The following is a 24,214-nucleotide window of genomic DNA, read 5'->3' as shown; positions in this document are numbered from 1 at the left end:
CGCATTAATAAATCAAAATTGTGCACGCATTTTTTAATGAAAATAAGGGATGAGACGAGCATGACGTTCAGCTGATGGTAATTGATATGCCCTGCCCAGTACACTACACTACACTGCACTACAACTGCGCTCCTCACCTTGAGACATAAATTGTCAAGTTTCATTTGCCCAGTAATTTCACTACCTACGGCGCCTCTCAGACCGAAACACTAATATTTACACATTACAGCTTCACGGCAGGTGTTTAATACGCTAGTACATTCTAAGTCTATGTATTCCACAAGTTGACTGAGCAAGATAAGGAGTTTCATGCAAATTGTGGATTGTGTGACATCAACGTGTAATGGTTATGGGTGAAACTTACGGTCATAATTCTTTATTATATCAGGCCTTAAGGTCCCAACCGTGTAGAACTTAATCTTCTTCACAGCTTCAGCATATTCTTCACACCGACAGCGGTCCATAGCTCAACAATTGTTCCAGATATGTTAGTTATTGTTTTTGTATTTATTATTGTTGTGGAATCATATTGTTTGACATACCGTGACAGCATGTCATCGGCGAATAGATAAATCACAGAGTATGGAATACGATGCGTTGGCTATATACATAACTTAGATTAAGGATTGGTCTCCTCTGCACTTCAACTATATACCGTAGTACCTAAGAACAATAGACTTTTTATTACGGCAATTATTAACTACAATTATTACTGGCATCTTGACACTCCAGATGTCATCTTTCAAATTTTGTAACATACGCTTCGTGCTATTTTACATTGAAATCAATACAAAATACAAAATGCTTAGGTACTGATGGTATACGAACCAATAAATAAATAAATAAATAAATAAATAAATAAATAAATAAATAAATAAATAAATAAATAAATAAATATGTGATCCCAGTGTCTTTCCTATTTCTTGTAGTATTATGTTTACAAAGTTTTACTACGCAACCCGGCATTTTAGTTTCTATTATTAGCAATTTTAATTGAACATGTGGCACGTTAACGGCACAAATTGTTCGAGACTGGCTCGAGTACGCCCACTTGGGCGTAGTATTAGTTTTATTTATTAATTAAACATCCTACAACCCGGATTATATATTCGGATAACACTAACATCCTAGGTCATTTATACGTCTAGATAGACTGTGACAGCTGTGAAGACATCGAAAAAAATTGAGATTGGCAGTTGACGTCTACATTGAGTAATCCACGCACACTACCACAAAGTAACAAGTAACTTCTCACGCACACTAAAGTAATAGCAGCAAGAGGCTATCTAGACGTATAAATTATCAAAGAGTTACATATTTAATCGTTGAAAAAATGGCTAAACTTTATTTAGTTTTACTTATTTGATACAGATGACATACAGTAGCTATTTTTATGTTCAATACAGTGCTTTTCAATCTGTATCTCTCTCTCTCTCTCTCTCGCCCAAGCCTTACTTGAGGTCGCCGGCCGAAGCAAAAAGACTACAATAAAAACACAATTTTAGTGAGAAGGATAATCTTGTTTATTTTTTTAAAGAATTCTCAAACCGTGGTGCGATTTTTGAAACGTTAACAATAAAATCTTTTTCTAATTGGAGTCTATTTCTCTTTTTCGTTTTAATGTCTACCATTGAAGAGAATGTCAGTTCACACAGGTATGAATTGGCGAATGGTACTTTAGAGCTTCCCTTGCCAGCTCTGAATATTCTTGTTTTCTTAAATAAATGTTAATTTATCTGACAGTATTTTTCAAGCTGTAATGGGGTCACGACATAAATTAAATTGACATTGAAAAAAAAAAAACAATATTTCAGAAAGCATATTCAAATATTTTTATTAAAAATATTATCCAAAATCACGCAATGAGCATCAAAAACTATCAACCATTCAAAATAGTGTACCTCAGACCTGAGAAGAACGGGCGCCAGAAACTCAGCGGGCTTTTTTTAAATAAAAAATAAGGATTACAATGTAATATCGTGCAATAATTTATAATTAAAAGACCTGAGGGTGTTCGCTCCATACTGACTGGGTCTGTGGTATCATTAAGAAAAACATTTATGTTATAGTAAGTTTTACCACACAAACGTTTTTTAACAATTCTTTTAAATTTCGTAACACATTTGTTGTGTATATTTTCTGGGATTATGTTGTAAAATAATATATCTGGCAAGCATAGTCTGGATACGTCGATAGTAACTATATAAATGTTAACCTGCAGCTAGGTATTTGTGCTCCCTGACTCCGCATCATAAAATCAGTCGTGGGCAATAAACGTGATCATAATTTGAGATGTATACGACCTATGTTCGTGGAGAAAAAGTTAAATTTTACGAGTATTGTAAAAGTCCGTATTAGCGTTGAAACACATTATCGACTTGCGGATCTGGGCGTGTTAAAGGCTGTTTTACACTTGGCCTTATTTTTTAATTATTGTAACAAGTCTTTATTTGCAGGGAAACACTGTAATAGATATTATTAAATGCGACAGTAATATATTGTTGTCACCCGAGCCGAATCTGAATCAATCCGTATATGAATCAATTATTGAATGTGAAAAACTACCATCCAATTGAATATTTATGCCTCAGTCATGAATTTAAAAAAATGAATTAAAATGTATATTTAATCCCAGAAGTATGTAAGGAAAATCATATAAAAAACAATTTACGAAATTCGGCCCGTGATACGCAATGTGGCTACACACGTTGCGAAAATACGCATATATTTCTTCTCGGACTTGTCTGCAGACAAGAAACAAAAAATAAGAAGACTAAAAAGTATAGCTACTTACCTAGTTATTTTACACAAATAACAACTTCATTTTTATAATATTTAATAACTATTTGCTGACTTACACTAACATTTTTTATTTTGATAATAGGTCTTCCTTTTATTTTGAAACGTATAAAAGATTTCTAAATGTGCGCATATAGACGTGTGGTGATTGTTATCACGAATGTGGAAGATCTGCGCCGCATCAATCAAAAATGTGAACACGATGGGAAAAATTTTCGGAAGAAGAGGCGTCGGTCGCAGAAAAAAATCTTCCGAGAGTGGACAGGAATCGCGAGTACGGCGGAATTATTTCACCTCGCGAGGAATAAAAAGTTGAATTTACAAAGATGACTGCCAACCTTCGCTAGTCGGAGAGGAACGCGAAAAAGAAGAAGAAGAGGAAGATTCCTTTTATATAACGACCATGAGTGGTGAATGGCCACCGGTCCTCGACACTAACCCATGTGAACGTAGCGGCACTAGGCCGCTACTTCACGCCGGTATTCTGTGCGAGTGTGGTAATAACCCGGACAAGTCTGGCCCAATTCTACTGACGTCATAAGACGGCAGCGTGACTCTCGCACATTTAAAAAGCCCGTAGTCGCCTCTTACGACACCCTTGGACCTGGGACTCATCTATTCTTTTTACGCCCCGAGAAGCACAGGGCAATAGCAAATAGCTCGTTAACTAACTTATGGGATTCCTCTGGCGTTGCTTAAGTGATAACTTCTAATCGATGTGCTCGTTTGCCCTTCTGCTCCATAAAAAATCTGTACTTGCTCTACCTTTTAACTTTACTCAGCCAAAACTCAGACTACCCGTGTCCGACAACATTCCTAAATTGAATCCAAATATTCGCATTTGAAGCTTAGTGTAAATGGTCCCTAATATCCATTATGGTGGCTCTATTTCATTTCGAGAGCACTTTCTCGTAAGTTATATCATAAGGAATGAGTTCATCTTGAGATTAACTTTAACCGAAACAAAAATTACAGCATATATTCCTAAAAATAATCACATCCAATCATCAATATTTAAATACCATCAAAGTGTGTGTTTCTACAATGAAAACAAAATCAATCCCTGCAAATGTAGAATAAAAAAACGGTGGGGTAAGTATATTTACACACATGCCCGTATCAAATCTGTTCAAACGCAGTCCTACAATTTCCTCTCTACTAAACTGGAATCGGACACATTCATTTAATAAGTGGTCAATATCCTCAATTAACACGAATCTCACGGAGGTGACTCCGTAATAATATTATGAATTGTTTTTAACACTTCATAAGATTTTTATTCAATCATCAATTGATAATAGGACGGAGTTTAAAATAGGCACAGATTTCTTGCGAGAGCACGTCACGGAATACCCGCCAACGGGACTCATTTCAAGCTTACAACACACCAATAGTAAATCAGCTGTCATTGTCGACAGCCAAGGTCGGCCAATCGCTGCCGGCGAATCTTATCTTACCCCAAAAACATGTCAATAGCGCTTCCGCTCTCAACGCGTTCTTCCTAGGGTCATTTGAAGTAGGTATATATCTGTACACTCGTAAATTAAAATTATAGCAGAAACAAAACGATGGCTGAATCATAAAATTCCGCACTTCACTTCTTGCAGTTGTAAACGGTTCTTCCCGTCATAATTTATATAATACCATTTGGAATATAGTCTATAAAGCATCACAGACTCCCAGATGAGAAAAACGTACACTGTGATAAAACGCGAAGTAAAGTTAATCCAAATTTAAAACTTTTTAGTCTTTATCTTACATTTGTCTACAGAATTATATGACAGGGAGAAGTAAAAACTTGGAGTAACTTTTCATTGGATTTATTAATAATACAATACTTACCTATGTGTTTCTGGCCAGATCTGGCAGTGGCACGAACCAGGAAAATCACAAATACCTAAAGCATAGACTAACAATTTACTAGTAACATATAGACAGACAGAAAGAGAAGAACATCTGTAACGGAGATACAGCATCATAGAAAAAGTAAGCAAATCTATTCTATTGTAACCGATTTTGATTGACAAGTCGTAAACAGTCATCCACACTTGGCATTAGCTCTATAGTATTTTGAATATTAAAACACTAGCTATCGCACACATTGACACACCAAAATTGGTCACGCATTTTCAGGCTGTCTAATCGTCTATACGCTAGCATATCCTTAGTCTATGGTTGTAAGGTAACGAATACTTCCGTGCATTATTCCTACGCATTGGAAAAACACGCCGCTGTGGGCAACACAGCACACCGCACACCTAGCGAGCACTTTGTGGCAAATGAGACTTGATGTCCGACTCGTGGAATATATAATTTTATGAAAATAGCATATGTATGTAATTCCATAAAAGGCATTTATTTTCTCAAAATTGTTTACTTTTAAATTCTTTTTGATGTCATGTCTAATATACTAGACACAAATACCGCTTCGGATACAAATGGTGCTTTGAGAGAGAAGAAGCGGCGCAAGAAACTTCGTTCTTTTTAATAAAACATACAATATTGTACTGTCATTGCTATTGTTATAAAATAATCATAATCTAATCCCATGCTGTGGGATCACTTAGATATTCAGCTGTGGAGTATAAGGATTTACGACAAAGCCATTTTTTAAGAAAACATTTAAATTTATATATACCTGAACAGTGGCTGGGATGTTATTATAAAAGTGTATAGGTACATTTACCCTTAAAGCTATTATGTATCTTATGAAACCTAATAGAATTAGTTACAAGCAATCCCTTATTTCTAGTGTTATAATAATGAAATCACTATTAAGAGCAAAAAGGTGACAATTTTCGTGAACGTATATAAAATTTTCTATAATGTACTGACAATGAACAGTCATAATATGTATTTCTTTAAGTTTTTCTTTGAGAGACTGTCTATAACCAAGCTGATATATAGCACGAACAGCTCTCTTTTATATTAAAAAGCATCCATTGTGGACGGTAGGAGATGCTCCGACCATTTCACGGCTATCGCGGCCTATCAAAATACCACTCACCGCAAATTACTTCTCGTTTTACGAGCTTCAAGCGGCCCCCGTTCCGCTAAACGACGTAAAACTTTAACACCCGAAGCGATACCTACGAGGACTCGCAGCATCGCTTCAATTTAATTTGAGAAACATGCATTGAAAATGAAAATGATTACAATTTGTTTCAAAAGAATTAAGAAAACACTACCGGCCTTGCAAATTCGGATAGTTATTATGACGTCATCCCCACCATCTGGATGTGAGGCGGTCCTCCACAGTGCGGTTGTCAAGGAGCTTTCTTCCACGTACTACAAAGCTGTGGAATGAACTTTCATGTGCGGTGTTTCCACGACGATACGACATGGGTATCTTCAAAAAGAGCGCGTACACCTTCTTAAAGGCCGGCAACGCTCCTGTGATCCCTCCGGTGTTGCAAGAGAATGTGGGCGGCGGTGATCACTTAGCATCAGGTACGCTCGTTTGTCCTCCTTTTCCATAAAAAAAATTTACTTGGTATAAAGAAAGTAATACCTGAGAATACACTAGGAAATAGGCAAATAGGCTAACAAAAACGGATTTTAATTTAATTTAAGAAGTTTTGCTAATGCCCATAATTTTAAAAGTAATAAACTATTGTTATTTTTAATTTTAATATATAATTAATAATAATATTTATACTGCTTGTTTTTTCCCTGTTGTCAGAATTTCTTACAAAAAAAAGATTAAACTAACCGATAAATATTCAATTACGCTTTTCTAGGAATAAAGTCTTAAATATTAAAATCCTTGAAACAAATTAAAACACTGATTTCATAAAATGAATGCTATAAACACTCGTGGTGAGGTTTACGACTAAATGAGATAAATTGAACCGAGTTACAGCCGCTGTAAATCCTAAATGCTTGATCTCAACATAAAACTGAAATTGATTCAGCTTCTGGAATTAATTGATTTTTGCCCTCAGGTGAAATATTAATTGTCTTTTTTGTATTAGGCCATTTAGAAAAACAAAAATATCAACAAAAGCAAAACATAGATACAAAAATAGTGATAATTTTGATTTAGGATTAAAAACCAAAAAAAATGAAAACCAAAAATTTGCTAGCAATGTAGCCCCCTTTTAAGGAAATCAATTAAAAAAATAAAAGATTTTTTCTCAACAAAAACTCTTTACTATATTAGCATAGTTAATAACTTACAATGTTTCTTTTAACATAATAACTAATCTGTTAATAATAGCCTCATCATAAACTGTAGCTCATAAATTCATGCTTTTACAAAATATTAAAAAAGCAAAACATAGATACAAAGATAATGATAATTTTGATTTAGGATTAAAACCCAAAAAAAAAATTAAAACCAAAATTTTGCTACCAATGTAGGATACATTCAAGGAAATCAATTACAAAAATATAATATTTTTTCTCAACAAATAACTCTTACTTACAATGTTTATTTTAACATAATAACTAATCAGTTAATAATAGCCTTATCATAAACTGACGCTCATAAATTCATGCTTTTTCAAAATATTAAAAAAGCAAAACATTGATTATTTTGATCTAAGATTAAAAACCAAGAACAAAAAACCGAATACAAAAATTTGCTACTAATGTATTCTTTTAAGGAAATCAATTACAAAAATAAAAGAATTTTTCTTTCAACAAATAACTCTTTATTATATTAGCATAGTTAATAACTTACAATGTTTATTTTAACATAATAACTAATCAGTTAATAATCGTCTAATCATAAACTGAAGCTCATAAATTCATGCTTTTTCATTGCCAGATCGCTCGCCCGATTAGGGGACATTAAAATATATCATTTGTACAATTGGCTATGCGAAGGGATCCCCTCAGGATTGGCAATCAAATAAATATTAACCTTAATAAGACAGGTGGTGTTTTGTCGGTTGAGCAAAATTGCTCATTGTGACTCCCTTTTGTTTTTATTGTCTTCTTAATGAGTCTATTGATGACTTTTGAGGTGGGCAAATTAATATTATGTCTTTTGTTCGAGGAATACTTCCTTAAGGTAATTTTTCTTTATTTTATTTTATTGTTTAGGTTTAAAAGATAATTAAGAAAACGTAATACATCTTGTAGTTCTAGGAGGGATCTATGATTCATATATTTTTGAATGTTCTTTCTAGGAAAGAACTTACAGCAAATCTCGACAGACCAAGATTTTTAAATTTTTGACACACTTTTACACAAATTACTTAGCCCCAAATAAGTAGGTAAGTTTAAGAATTTACCAGTGAGAGGATCTTTTGCACAGGATGCCGGCTAGATTATGGGTACTACAAGGTCGCCTATTTCTGCCGTGAAGCAGTAATGTGTTTCGGTCTGAAGGGCGCCGTAGCTAGGGAAATTACTGGGCAAATGAGACTGGACATTTTATGTCTCACGACGACGAGCGCAGTTGTAGTGCCGCTCAGAATTTTTGGATTTTTCAATAATCCTGAGCGGCACTGCATTGTAATGGGCAGAGCGGAACAATTACCATTAGCTGAACGTCCTGCTCGTCTCGTCCCTTATTTTCATAAAAACATAAATTGCTGAGAACAACATAAAAATTTATTGAACTAGGCGTTTTCTTGCTGAAATCCATATTAATCTTTAAACTTTATTCGTTATCTTGTTAATTCTGTTAAGATTTTTGTTTAGAATGTGCTGTTTTTATTATTATTTTTTATTATAGAGACTTCTTCAATATTAAAATTACTGTTTCAGGGCAAGCGGGCGTTAACCAACTGGGGGGCGTGTTCGTGAACGGCCGCCCCCTTCCTGACATGGTGAGGAAGAGGATCGTAGAGCTGGCCATCCTTGGAGTCAGGCCCTGTGACATCAGCAGACAGCTCCTCGTCTCCCATGGCTGCGTCTCTAAGATCTTAACCAGGTTCTATGAAACTGGATCAATAAGACCTGGAAGCATAGGCGGAAGTAAGACAAAGGTAAGTAATTAATTCTTAATGTAAGATGCGTTAATAAGTTTATTAATTTGGTTAATCTAATATTTAAAAAATAAAAAGTTCTAATTAATATTAGGTATGTGATACTTAATAGCTATTTGAATTTTGTTTGTAGGTACCTAGTGTGGCCATAAATTCTGAAATACTTACATAAAAATGCATTTTTTTTATGACGTAATGTAATCTTAATACAACTTATATGTAACTATTTATTGAAGTATTAGCACTTAATTAATAAATAAATCTATTCGAAATGGTTTTTAAAATAGGTTTTTAATATGTTTGGCAACATATATTATTTAATTTGGATTAACGAAGATTAACGATTACGATTAACCCAGTGCTTTGTACACTATATAGTTTTGATAAAGAAAAATACTTACTTCATAAAATTAAAATTTGTGTGAAGTTTTAATCAATATGGGTAAAATTTTGTCAAAAAAATAGATAATAAAAAACAAAGATACCAAAATGGCCACCAAAAAAATAAAAATATTGCTTTTTAAAACTATTTAATATTTTATGATATGATATAACTTGTAAGATGATATTGATCCTTTCGATTTAAGAGTTAATTGGGCCAAGCGCGTTGCAACTGTTAAGTAATTAAATAATGTCTCAAATCAAGAATTCTCAGGCATCAGAAAACAAAAGTTAAACAAAACAAAGCGATACATTGCAACCGTTTAGGGTTATCACAATAAAATGAATCCTGGGGTCATGGCAGCAATCACGGGTAATTATAAACTATAAAACCGAATGCATGGCTTCTTAAGCTGCTGTGCCAACCTGTTTTCATATTTACGCGGGTTCCGTAGAGATTTTTTAAAATATTTATTACATTACCATGGTTTCGTTTGTTGTATTTCTATAAACTTTTCAATCATAATAAAATTGTATGAGGAAACAATGATTTAAAAGCAATAATTAATACTTTTTGCTTAAATCCGAATTATGAATGGAATTATACAAATATACATATATATATACACTATACGAGTAATATTAAATATTAATTATAATATTCGCTTTTATTTTTTGATTATTTATTTATATTTTAATAAATTTTGAATGTGAAAACGGCACGTTGTATTTTACATTACAAGCGAGTATTTTCTCGTAAGCGCGGGCAGGATTTTTGAAAATATTTATAAATAAAACTGATTGCCTATTTACAATATTTCATATACCACGTTTCTGCCGTATAAACTATGTAAAATTTTACATTCTACAGACACAGTCGATTGAGGCATATTACGAATTTTATTAATTTCGGAAATTAATTAAGAGATGTTTGGATAATTTATACATCTAGATAGAATCTTTTACTGTTAAACGAAAGATAAAAACAGGCCAGGAATATTAGTTTAGTGTGCGTGACAAGCTAGGTCTTATACTCGCGATTTGTATGACACTTTGTGTTAGTGTGCATGAATGGCTCAAAATAGAGGTTTGTCTAAATTATATAATTTTCAAAGTTTTTACAGGTGTCATAGTCTATGTGGATGTATTAATAATCTAAAAGGAGATAATTTGAATAAAGAGTCACATATATGTAAGACTGATTTTTATCCCTGCACACGGATCCCCAAAAAGCCGTGAAAATCAGTGGGTAGCGGCGATGTAAGCTCACAAAATTCGGTCCGCCAATAAAACTTCTATATAATACTCAAACGAATGCCGACGCCAAAATTGATTATAAAAGAATGTACCGAATCGCCGAAAAGTTTTATTACTGTTGTTATGGATATTTTTAATTGACTAATCAGAGTGAGGGTAGGCCGAGATTAGACCTTATGTAGATCTGGTACTTTGAATTAGTCAATCAATGTTGTATGTACTGTGTTCAATAAGATAATGGTTAGTTTCACATTATTTAAGTTGGTAGCTATTTTTTAAGGTATTAAGATTCGTTCAATAACAATATTTACAATACTATGATGACATTAAAATAAAATTATCATTACTAACTTCTTAGATATTTAGCCTTCAATTGATGACAGTTGGGCTCACTGGATGGTAGACGATTTAATTTGTCAAAATACATTAAATAAAGATTATTTCAGATAGGTATCATCCATAGTATGTACTAACATACAGAACAGAGATGAAATGCTCACATAATGCCTCTATTTATTTACGGTATGTGTGGATTGATGCATGTACTATACTCAATAACTCTTGTGTTTATAAGTATTAATTTACTTTTTTTTTCTTTTTTTGACTTACTCATGTAAGCCTTTCAGTTTTTGACTTTTGAGTATTTTTGTTGCGTCACTTTGCATATATTGTAATTGAAATGATTTGTAAAACAACTAAAATGTAAATCTTGACTTAAAAGAGTGGCAATGAGTTTCTTGCTACTTCTTCTCATTAGCTCAACCCTTTACGAAGTAGCGGTAAATTCAATAAGAAACAATATTTATATATTTTTTTTGACATTCATAAGTGTCATTTTTGTGACCTACATGAATAAAGTGTTTTTGAATTTGAATTTTGAATTTGAATTTGATGTTATATACTATTATATATTATGACTATGTTTATTATAATGTATTACTATGATGTAATATTAGATATAACTTTCTTTTTCTTTTGTTATTAACATGCTGAAGTGGCATTTTGTGTTCTACGGTTAAAATAAATATCTTTGAATCTAGTTAGTAGTAGATTAGTTCGTTGCTAGTAATGCATCTTTAAATAATACAATTCATAATCAAAGAATTGTACCTCCCTGCTATAGTTTATAAAAATAAATAATAAAAATTAAAATTATTTATGATCACGTACCGAAGAAAGAACGGAACCTTTTTATTAATACTCCGTTGTTTTTGTCTGTCTGTATCTCAAAATCCGCACGCAACATTAAACATTTTCACACTTTTGTATTAAAAGGCATAAAAAGCATTAATTTTATTCAAATTGATTGCTTTAGAATTCTTTTAGATGTCATTTCTATTTTCGCTACCACCTTTTCGGAAACAAAGGGCTCTCCCAGCATTCTTTTTTGCACTCGTTAATAAAATAATTGAGGAATCGAGCTGAGTTAGGTTACCTCTCTCGCACATGATCGCCTTAATTTTAATTCAGAATTAGAAACATTTTTAATTGATTACAAACGTAATACAATTTTCTTTACAAAACTATGTCATGCTAAATAGTATTGATGTACAATTAATAAATTTTTGTACAATATTTATCGAGATTGAATGATTAGCTGTAAAAGATAGAGGTACTTTGGTGATTTTTTTTCGCAATGTGTGAAAATAGAATTGTAAATTAAAAAGAGAATTTTCATCTCATATTGCTTAGATATATAATTATTTTTTGTAAAAATATAAGCTTTATATAAACCGTTAAGAAATGGTTTCAATTATGCGCGATTTCTTGGGATAGAGGCCTTAAGGACTCTGTACTAGATTCTCGTTCTCATTATGTAATAATGTAAGGTTTAATTTATCGAGCAAATTTCATAATATATTAATTAAGTAACTATGCATATATCACCACAACTTTTTGTTAGTTAAGCGCAAACACCGACAGGTTCGTGTGTCCATCTTCCTACTTACGCACCCCGCGATTATCGTGAATTAATTATTTACTTAACTTTCGGTAAAGTTACTAAGCAGTCAATATTTAGTATTTTTGAATTGAAAACTTCATTAGCGGTGCACTTTTCTTGGAATGGGTATAAAATGTTAAACACGTGACCTGATCGCAAATTTGTAAGACAGTCATTGAAATTATGGATGAAAGTTTATTTTTCTGAGAGATAAACTTTTTAATATAAAGTAATAGTTCTGAAGTGTTTGTGTGAAAAATTTTATATAATATAAATTGTCATTTTTGTGTACGGTAGCGCAATAAAGGTATATTGTATTTAAAACAAACGCTATGTTAAATTATTCCCTAACCATTCCAAAATATTCAAAAATGCATGCAAGTTTTCGGTTCTCCCGGAGTGCAACCCATATTTTCTTATCCTCATATATGATCGCCAAATATCACGTCCTGGAGTATCTTTAGTGTCTGACCAGTGATGCTGTATATTATATAGATCTTTGCACATCTCAATCCTCACACGATGTTTTACGACCTTACAACCACGAGTTATGGTTTTTATGGCACATGACCACGATTTACAACCAAATGGCCATAATTAGGCATCAGTGATGCCGGTTTATGGTCCGGCCAGTGTTACGCACTTTCACACTAAATTTGATTGTATATCTCCGAGTCGTCTTCACTAATACTCTTCGAAATTGTATTTTAAGTTGTGTTTGTAAAATAAGGTTAGATTTTTCGCTTTACTGACGCGCGGTGTCAGAAAGAAATCTATTTTAGCACACTCTATTGCTTATTTTTATAGATAACGCTTTTTTAGACGGGCTGAGCGCGATATTGTGTTAGTATTGATTGAGACTGGGTTGTCATGCTCGGCTATGGAACGCTTGTTCGAGTAAATTTGACTTGAGTTGACTAAGGAAGTGTGATTAGTCAGAGAAAAATATCAGAATACTTCACCTCAAATCAGTGGCCTCGGAGTAGGGGTGGTTTTATAATCACTTTGAACTATTTCTTTCAAGTCAGGCTTTTTTGTTTTTTTTTTTTCGATTATTATGCTGATATTAATATTTTTTTTGTGAAAATAGTTTCACTTGGCACACAATGGCTTTTCTATTTTTTCTGTTCTGGTAAATGTTGAATTTCGTATTATTAACAACACTTTATTGAAGTTTACACTTCTGTTGTGTGGTAATTAACCTAGTATAAAGGTGTTGCAATATTATTAATACCTAAATTGCAATGATGCTTAGGTATAATAAAGACAGCACCTTACCAGATCGACACAATGATCAAAAATCGTCTGATATAACCACAGGCGTTCGAGACTGCTCAAATGGCCTCTGTATTTCTATGAATAGAATATTGTTATTCAATAGATAATACTTAATAAGATCAATTTAATACTTCAATAGAAATCTCAGGTAACTCAGTAAAATCAATCGATTAATCGATTTGACCGAATTACAATCGAAACCAGAAACATAACTAACGATTATAGTCGATACCAATTAAAAATTTTCATGCATCGAAATTTCTGTGAGATATTTACGGAGTCAAGAATATGTTCAATTATAATCTATAACAAATGGAAGCTACTCCGAGTCGGTGAACGCTTCTGTCGATCACGGATAATCGAGAAAAAGCGTGTCTGATTCGATACATCGTTTGAAAACATTAGATTATCTGTGGTCATTAGATGATTGCGCGCGAAAATCAACTCTTTGGCCGTGAAATATAAAATTTATGAATGATTTAGGGTTACGTACGTGAAAACGTCAGAGACAAAGATAAACTTGCCTAGCATCTTGAGAGTGCATACAAAGTGTTGTAATTTGGGAATACTTTGGATAGTTGGGTATGATATATTGTGTGTCTACCGTTATTTATAAAATTTTATAGAACTACGTAAGGTATAAACGCTCCCATTCAACTTATGTATATAACTTATGTATATTATTTTATTCTTATCGGAACGTTGTAAATAGAATCCAGTAATCTCTGCCTTGTCTGTTGGAGATAAGGGTGATTGTATGTGTGTTTGTAAAATTCCAATTGTTTATATCATTCGCAGGGCATTTGCCGCTCTTAATATACCAGCTGTTTTAGAGCCAAATGGTATTACGCGCCGCGTTGGCAAACGTCCTGGTGGCTTGGGCACGGGGAAGGGCGCTGGTATTAGACGTGACTTGCGTCGACACTCTGGCTCCTTCTCGTGTCCAAGTTATGTCAGTTGGGGCTGCTGCTTCGACTGCAGAAGACAGAAAATGTCGCAAATTTTACGATGATCTCATCACTGTCACGTCTGGTGTCGAGACACATGGACCGCAGGTCCCAGAGGCGCATAGAATTACTATCTAAAAAGTATTACTATCTTCTCGGCTTAATAGGGCTACTGGCAACTCTAGCGCTGGCAGCTATTTCGGTCAACGGATCAGCGTAGCTATCCAAATTGGAAAAGTTGCCAGTATTATTGGTATGCTTCCGCGTAATGATAGTTTTATTGTAATGTAATCATAGCATTGTAAATATACATATAAGATCTGTTTTTTTTTTGTATAATTAATAGTACTAGAAGCTTCTCTCTAGAAAACTACTAATCACTAGAAAATTCTCAAGCAAATTTAATTCCGGAACTATCGCTAGTGAATTCCGACTCGCACTTGCCGAATTTTTCAAGGCAGATCTGTTTTTATCTATGCTGATTGAGTTTTTCGTAACAGTGTGTTTAATTAACGGTGAATATATGTTACAGAAACGCTAAGGTTCGCGTGTATTCCCACACTAAGCGGTTTTGTCCGTAAATTGTTTAATTAAACTTTAGTAAACATTGTGTATGGATATTTTCCAACATAAATAAAGTCGTTTAGCAATTATAATTTGTTTCACAATTAAATTTAATTGGATCATGAAGTTTTCAAAGATCTTCGAAAATTCGAGGACTTTACTAAGGCGGTACGTCAAAAAGGACCTTAGATATTTTCCCATGCAAACCTGAACTAAATTTTTTGTTTATAAACAAAGACTATTTTAATAAGGTGATAATTATGTTTCCTCTTAATATTTATTTATTTGTTTTATTTTATTTTATTTATTTATGATTCCTTACAGCTAACAAAATTAAAAGAGTATATTAAAAATTATACAGAATAGATACGCCAATTAAAAGGAATACTATTAACAGTACAATAAGTATGTGACAAAGTAGTTTAAGACAAAACGAAAAATACTAGAAAAACTTACAAGAAAAAATAAATAGAAAGAAAAGAAGAAATCGTATCCATATTGAGTAACAAACGGTGAGTAGGTTGTGTGGTGTGAGTAGTGTAAGTGAATGTGAGTAGTGTGAGTGAATGTGAGTAGTGTGAGTGAATGTGAGTGTAATTAATACTTCTTAAGAAGCCAAATAGCCAAATGGTTGCGAAAATAAAGTGGCAATGGGCAGGGTACATAGTTCGACGGACAGATGGCCGTTGGGGCAGTAAAGTCCTCCAATGGCAACCACGTACTGGAAAACGTAGTGTTGCTAGGCCTCCCACAAGACGGACCGACGAACAGACATGGACATCTAATCAAGATCGCCGGAATACGTAGGATGAGGGCAGCGCAAGACCGATCGTCATGGTGATATTTGGGGAAGGCCTTTGTCCGGCAGTGGACGTCTTCCGGCTGAAATGATGATGATGATGATGAAGAAGCCAGAATATTTATTTTTAAACAACAATAACTTTGCTTATTATAGAAGTACCTACAATTGTTTTTCTAGTGATTTTTTTTTCTATCGTTGCAGTTAGGTTAATTAATGTTTCAGTATTTTATTTCTCCTATTGTTTTATGTGATTTCTTATTCGATGTAAATTTAAATAAAATGAATTAATTAAAAGAATTTTGACGTGAATATGTTTTTAAATTTGCTTCAATAGTGAGAGACAATTTATTTATTAAATAGCCCAGAGGCGGTCTCTCCATTCCTAATGTGTGGATCATTTTAAAGTAATTTATGCAATAGGTACTACAATTCAATAGGTGGAACAATTCTTTTGAATTTCGCAACACATATTATATGTTTAGTACATTTTTATCACCACTTTTTTTGAAGTTGGTTAAAATAAATATTATATCATAGGTATTAAGCGAAATCGTATATCTACAAGTTAGTAATGTTCATCGCGCAATAAAACATAGCTCACGTGCGGTTTAGTGTTGCCAGTACAAATTATTCAGGATATTCTGTTTGTCATAGATGTTAATGTGGCTTTAGCATGTTATTGGGTTTTAGATTACTATCAATTTTCAATAATAAAATACAATTTTACACGAATAGTGTTGTCATCTCCGTATATACATTTGATAGTAAAAAGTATAAGCTCTCGGCTTTCAGAAGTAGCATGAACGTAAATAAATGCAATTTAAATAAAAAATTTGTTTAAAAAAGTAGAAAACATTTTTTTAATATTAAGCAAAGTCCACTCAAAACTGTTTTAATAATAATAAACCAGTGGACTTTATGTCATTATCGAAATAACATTTGCTCATCCTTTTATATAAAAAAAACCTTTTTTAATAAAAAGATAAGCAAACGCCCATGGACATCCGCAAAACCGGGTCAAGAGATGAGTTACTGGCATCTTTTAAGCATATTTTATTAACTATTATGTTATCAAATATTAATTATAATTAAGGTTCGATTTCCTCTCATATCGTCTGTGTCGATATTGTTTTAATTATCCTGGTGATCCTGGTTGAATATACAGAATATATAATTAAAATATTGTACTGTTGTCGGAAACTAAAAAAGTCTTGTACTGCCGTTGGAAAAAAAAGTATTGGATTTTTTTATGTAAGTCGAACGTCTTGTAGTGGTTGATATATGTATAGAGTACGAAAAGAATGACTCTAAATTCTTAGAACTCTGTCTTGAGATAACTTATGTGAAATATCTTAGTCTTAGACTTAGATTAAGGATTGGTCTCTGCTGCGCTCCAACTAGATACCTTAGGCGTAGTCGCAAAGTGCAGCAACGAGTACTACGCCCAAGTGGGGTACTCGAGCCAGTCACGAACAATGTGTGAGGATGACACATGTCGGGTTGCGTAGTAAAACTTTTTAAAATAATACTACAAGAAATAAGAAAGACACTGAGATCAAATATTATCATCAGTAGGTAAGTATTTTGTATTTTATTAATTTCAATTTAAGATAACACGAAGCGTATATTAGTTTAGTACAAAATTTTTGCATGATGATTTTTTGATGCAATTGAGTGTCGTTAAGCATCTTTACAAATAACCTATCTTTATCTTCTGTACGTGTTTGGATATTTTTTTTGTCTGTGTTCAAGTGGATTCGAGGACCTCCTAAATGGCTGAACTGATTTTGATGACTTTTTGTGTGTTTCAGTTAATTTGAGAATGAGTCCATATAAATTCTCCTGCCCGTGTGTATGTTCGTGAACTCCTACTAACGGCTGGACCGATTTTTCAAATTTAAGACGTGTATACAGGACAACCTATGGCGGGATAGCGGTCCCAACATAAAGTTGCCGTAATAAAAAGCTATTATTCTTAGGTAGTACGGTATTTAGTTGGAGCGCAGCGGAGACCAATCCTTAATCTATGGTCTTAGATTACCACTGTAAATATGAATCTTGCAGAACGTTTTCTTTTTTGTTACATTACTTTTGAAGTTCGACTGGGACATCGTCTGCTTTAATTTTGTGTACGTGGCAAACAGGCAATTGATTTTTATGACTTTTGATTTTTCTTACATCATCATATGACATCCTATAAAATCAGCTAACTGCCATTGATAAATCCCGTCAAAATTAGACGGGCTGCTTCAAACATTAGCCGAAATAAGACTCCAGATGGAAATTATGAAAATTATTATCAGCCCAGCGAATCTCTCTAAGAAAAAAGCGATTAACTCGATAGAATAAAACGTGCAGTCATTGATAGATTGACAGATGACGTAGATGTACGTAGATCTTGTAAAAAACGGAGATAGGCGAAATCCACAACGTATTAAGAACTGTTCGACTTTCAAACTTAGCCGGATTTTACTTCGTCGTCAATCGCCATACTGTAGTTACTAATAATTCAAATTTATGTGAAATCACTGCTCGTTTCATAATTTCAGTTTTTACTTAGGCAGTCCTGCCCCTTATTGCATAGTATTATAGTATACATCCTCTTTGATTATTATTGTGATAATCTCTCAATTACTCAAAATAGTATTTTATTACCCCTTACTGAGTGTCAATCTACCGTTATACGTTATAACTACTACCATTCATATTAATTTAAATTTAATTACTTACAATCATTATTTTTCCTTTAAACAAATCTAATCATAGTGACTCAGCCTCACATTTCACCATTGAGGTAGAATGCTACTAGAACACTAATTCAGACTGAGGTTACGACGCCTTTACGCCTGTAGACGAAAACAACAAAACAGATTAAATTCGCATTTCACCAAAACAAACTAAACGCAGTTATACTGTTTAAACGCGATTAAACTGTGACTGCTGAATTTCTTACGATTAACATAATATCTGATCGCGTTCCAGAGCTGTCACTGGTGGTATTGTAATAGAAACGTTGACATATAACAATTTTGAGCTTATGCGGCTTGTGAAGCGGCTGAAAAAGCTAAAGCATGCAAAATACAGGGGTCTAGGCTCCGAATATGATTTTGTCCCTTTCAGTGTTGAGACCCTTGGTCCGTGGGGTCCTAGCGCTAAAAGGTTTTTTTAGGAAATAGCAAAAAGGTTAGTCGACATCACAGGAGACCGAAGAGCTGGCAGCTACCTCGGACAAAGAATAAGTCTAGCTATTCAAAGGGGAAACGCTGCCAATATCTTTGGAACCTTGCCAAAAGGGACTCCTTTTAATAATATATTTTAGCTATAATATTATATTTTTTAAGGTTTTTAGATTTAGATTGTGCTTTAATTTGTAATTATTAATATTTTTTATTTTAACAATTTTGATTTTGTTCATAGTTGTCGATTTTGAAAGCTATTTTAATAATTGCTATTGTTTTTGACATGTAAGCTCGGTTTTCGTGAACACGCATAGATTGCATTGTTGAAATCGCTTTGTCTTGAACCGGGATCGAGACCGGCATTTCAACTAGATTAAGTTAAACTGAGTTTTTTTAAACTCAGTTTCAAGTGTCGCTGACGAAATCGGGGCTTAGTTGTAATTTCTTTTGTAAATGAAAATAATGCATTAACGTGAATGGGGTTCATTTGAAGCGAGTAAGCTTAATATCAAAAGATAAATACAATATAAATTAGATGTTTGTTTACTAATACTTACCCTAACTTAATGCTTTTCAAGGTAAGTGGCAGTAAGTAAGTGGCAGCCCTATATTTATTAACCCCTCGCCCGGAAATTGGGGTGAAAGGTTGTCAAGGGTCGTCGCGTTAAATTTGCATTTAAATAATCGTCACATAAACGATTTTGAAGAAATCACTCATGTATGGTTAGTAAATTAAAAAAAACGGGAAAATACGAGTCGGACGCGCCCACAGCGGGTTCCGTGCAATTTTTTAATGACTAATGACAGCCATACAGACGGACAACAGGGATCTTTATGCCTTTTATGAATATTGCTTGCATACTACTGCTTGGCATAAAACAGAACTGTCTGCGAATTATAAACGACAGGGTTTGCCCGTGACTTTATCCGTAGAAAAGGATAGGATTTACTACTGAGGGATTAACACTACTTCAATAATTTTTTTTAAATTATGAACTTATAGGAAAGATACAATCACTACGGGTTAGGAAGAGCTCAAAACATCAGAGAAAACAGGATTCCAATCTGAGATTAGCGAATTAAAAACAATTGTTGTTGCCACGATTATTTTCTTGAAAAAATATCTAGTGTACAGTACATGTACATTATATACCATTTTATTATAATAATGTAGGTATTGATAATTAAAGTTATATTACTAAGCAATAACTATATAGGTACATCAATATCTATTATTGTTTTTAAACAAGGAAAATCTATAAATAATGTTTCCAGCAAAACAAAGGTAATATGCAATTCATTTTGCTAATAAACTTACAGCATAGCCAATCTTAAATTGGGTCTACGTATTCTATTGGAATGTTGATTGTCTTGAGTCTCGTAAAATCATTTGATAAATCTGGGTAATACGTTAGCGATATATTATTGGCAGTCTCTATATAGATATAAATAATACATTTTTTTCGCACCTCAATGAATACCTAGTATTTTAGGCCCTGGTACGAGGGACAAAAGTGGTCGATTCTCTCCCGGCAAGACGATTTTTGTCTAAAAGCAAGCTTTTCATCCAGGTGGGAAAAAAATCGTATACGCACCTCGTGAGATAAGTAGGACATTGCCACCCGCGATTGTTGTTGATTGTGTCAATATTCCGCAGGTGAGAATGAACTCCTTTTCTCCCTAGGTGCGTAATATACTATTTATTAATAATTAGGCTATTTTAATGTGATCCTCTCGGAGCTTACGCACTAGTCCGATCTCTGATCCAATTAAAAGCAATTCAGGGGCCACTTTTCTCATACGGCATTTTACGCAGAGCCACAGCAGAGCATTCACGCCGATGTTGAGACCCCTTTCAATCGGTGTCAACATCTAGCAATGCTGTTGTACCTACAAAGGCGCAGAAGTAGTAAAGAATTCTGGGTGCACCCTCTCTTGGGGGTGAGACGTTTAAAAGGAACTTTTTACTATCATCACAAAATGTTACGACGATACGACAAGAAATTATACACTGGCCTGCAAAAGTAAGTATCACACTTTTCAAATTAAATTTTTTTCTTAACTATAGAAAGAAGGTAGAGATTTAAGATTAAAAACGTTTTGTTGCAAATTTTATAGGCTTTAATTCTTAGAAACTAAAAGTAAACATTAGTTACATTTTTAACTTAAAAAAGATAAAACAATAAAAATGGACATTTTTAGTTTAGTGTAAAAAAATTCAACTAAAATGTATTACATGTTATTTAATTTTTAATAACTGGTATTACCTCTCGAGCTCTGATTACAGCTTCGAACCGGTTTGGCATACTGAACACTAGGTTTCGGAGCCGATGTTGGGGAATATTCTCCCATTCTTCTACCAGGGCCTGCTTTAGTGCCCTGAGGGTAGTAGGTGGTGGTCTGCGATTTCTGACTAGCCTCCCAAGCTCATCCCAGGCGTGTTCAATCGGGTTGAGATCAGGACTTCTTGATGGCCAAGCCATCACGCTGATACCGACCTCCTGAATATACTCTTGTACGATATGAGCCGTGTGTGGCCGGGCATTATCATGCATCAGCATCGATCCATCACCCATATTTGCTAAATACGGCCTTGCATACTCATTCAGAATCTCTTGAGCATATCTTTGCCCAGTGAGGGTGCCATTTTCTATGGCTACTAGCTCTGTGCGACCTTCTGAAGATATGCCAGCCCATACATGTACACTGCCTCCACAATATTGGACTCTTTCTGAGATGCAGGCTTGAAGGTATCGCTCACCAGGTCGCCTGTAAACACTTCGCCTTCCATCAGAAGTGTAAAGGGAGAATCGAGACTCATCTGCAAACAAAATTCTTGACCATTCTTCTTTCTCCCACTCCATGTGTTCACGGGCGTATCGCAGTCTCGCTACTCGATGCTGTCTCTCGAGTTTTGGGCCACTCGCTTGTCTTCGGGGTTTCAAATTTGCTTCAGCACTGTCTTCTTCTCACTGTACTGTCACTAATGTAGTCCCTCCGGGTCTGAAGTAGCTGTTGCTGGACTTCAACTGCATTTTGGTAGCGATTTCTTAACACAGTTGGACTGGGTTTGCCATTACAAGGTCTCCTCAGATGGTGTCCAGTCTCTTCGTACCTTCGCTTTACCTTCTGGACCGTTCGTACCGTCACACCCACCATTCTTGCAGTGCGACGCATACTGATGCCTAGTTCCAGAAAAGCCATGATCCTAGCACATTCTTCAACTGAAAGAGGCATGATAAATAAATGTTATGTGCTTTTTAGCATAAATTTTTAAAACAAGACCCATCGATCTTGAAAAAAAATTAAAACAGAAAGAAAAATATGAAATATTAAAAGTGTGATACTTACTTTTGAAGGCCAGTGTATAATTACCTACTACCGAATGAGTGTGTCTACTTTCGATTTTGTTTTACATCACATAAAAGATAATATTTTGCGACAAGACACCAAAATTTAGACCATATATACCACCAGAAGAAATGCTTGCAGTAACATTAAGGTAAGTAAAACTCAGTTCTTAATCATACAATATTTATCATTGTTTACTTATAAATATATAATCTAACTTATGAAGGTAGATCAACACTACACATACCTGTAATTCGGACCGGATGCAGTGCGCGAGCGTTCATACAATAGTACTATGGCTCCTTCGGGCCATCAATAATCTTCTCCGGAACGGAGATTACGGAAAGAAATCGGATGACGGAATCCGGATCTAGTGCGTAAAGTACCATAGAAATAGTTCTACGACTACTCCGGACCGTGTTTTCACGGATACAGATCGGACTATAATCGGACGTAGTGCGAAAACGCTCTAACAGAATTTTTTTCCCCATTACACAACGATACGATAACCCTACATAGATGACATAACGTTCGAAATCGTTTTTGCTCAACAAAGCATTTTAACTACTATTAAACTTAAATTTAATGTTGCACACTTTTATAATAAAGACCCAGTCACTGTTCAGGTATTATCTATAAATAATAATAATGTTTTATAAAAAATGGCTGTGTCGTAAATCGTACTACTCCACAGTTGATCGGATACCCTAGGACTAGTTAATGATTTTATATTTTATAGTAATAACAATGACAGTACAATATTGTATATTTTATTAAAGTTAGTTGTTAATCTCTCTCGGAGCGCTATGTCCGAAGGTGGTAGTGGAAGGTGTTTGAAGTGACATCAAAAAGAATTCTAAAGCAATCGATTTTGAGAAAATTAATGCGTTTATGCATTTATTTCCTCTTTCGTATGTAAAATTATCACAATTGGTTACCAAATTTTAAATAATCAAGATATCATCCCACTCACAGTTGAATTCAACAATCACTAGTTATTTAAGATTGTACACTATCTCTCACACTGCTTCTTTTGCAAATCAATGATTGGAAGGACGTCTCTAACATGCATTGCTATACGGATGACAGTGCTGGAGATGCCGTATACACTGGCCATGCAGGTCTCTCTCGGGTAATCGTCGACCAGTGCCGAAAGAAAGTTGTGTTTTCTATCGAGCCCTCTCTTGAGAAGGTCGCGGAATGGCTTACGGTAGACGGAATTACAATTTCATCCCTTCTGGATGTGTGGCGCTCCTCCACAGTATTTAAGGATTTTTCTTCCACGTACAGCCAAGCTGTGCTCCAAGTGTAAATCATGGTCTGGTGTATGCTGATTGAGCGTCCTTATGGGGTTTTACCTTCAAAGAAAGCTCATGCACCTTTCTAAAAAGCCGACAACTCGTGTGATTCCCCTGGTGTTGCAAGAGACAGAATGTGGGTGGCGGTAATCACTTAGCGTAAGGTAACACGTACGCTCGATTGTCCTCCTTTTCCATAAAAAAAAACACCATGCTACCAGCTCCCAACCACCGTTAGGGTTTTTTACAGTAATAAGTAAATATCCACCCAATAATTAGATAAAATACTACAGTATTTAAAAGAAACAAATGACAATCTCAAGATATTATCACGGATCAGTGATAAAATTGAACACTTTCTAAACTACCTTAATCGAAAAGCCAGTTAATTAGTATCCGATAGACAAAACTTTTATCTATTGTCAAATGTAATTCGATCGAAATAACGAATAATTAGGTTGGTTCCCGCAATCGTTT

General features: G+C 34.2%; 1 protein-coding gene across 1 annotated transcript in view; it reads left to right on the top strand.

Moving 5' to 3' along the window:
- LOC126976309 (paired box protein Pax-1-like) overlaps nt 1-24,214 on the top strand; it is a 79,086-nt gene that overhangs the window by 39,788 nt on the left and 15,084 nt on the right. Inside the window, exon 3 of the mRNA XM_050824590.1 lies at nt 8,518-8,738. Within this exon, the coding sequence (XP_050680547.1) occupies nt 8,518-8,738 (221 nt within the window). The remainder of the gene's footprint in view (nt 1-8,517; nt 8,739-24,214) is intronic.

The sequence above is a fragment of the Leptidea sinapis genome, chromosome 40 (assembly GCF_905404315.1).
Source record: "Leptidea sinapis chromosome 40, ilLepSina1.1, whole genome shotgun sequence".
Lineage (NCBI taxonomy): Eukaryota > Metazoa > Arthropoda > Insecta > Lepidoptera > Pieridae > Leptidea > Leptidea sinapis.
The sequence above is the reverse complement of the archived record's forward strand: the minus strand, read 5'-3'. Positions and strand labels throughout refer to the sequence as shown.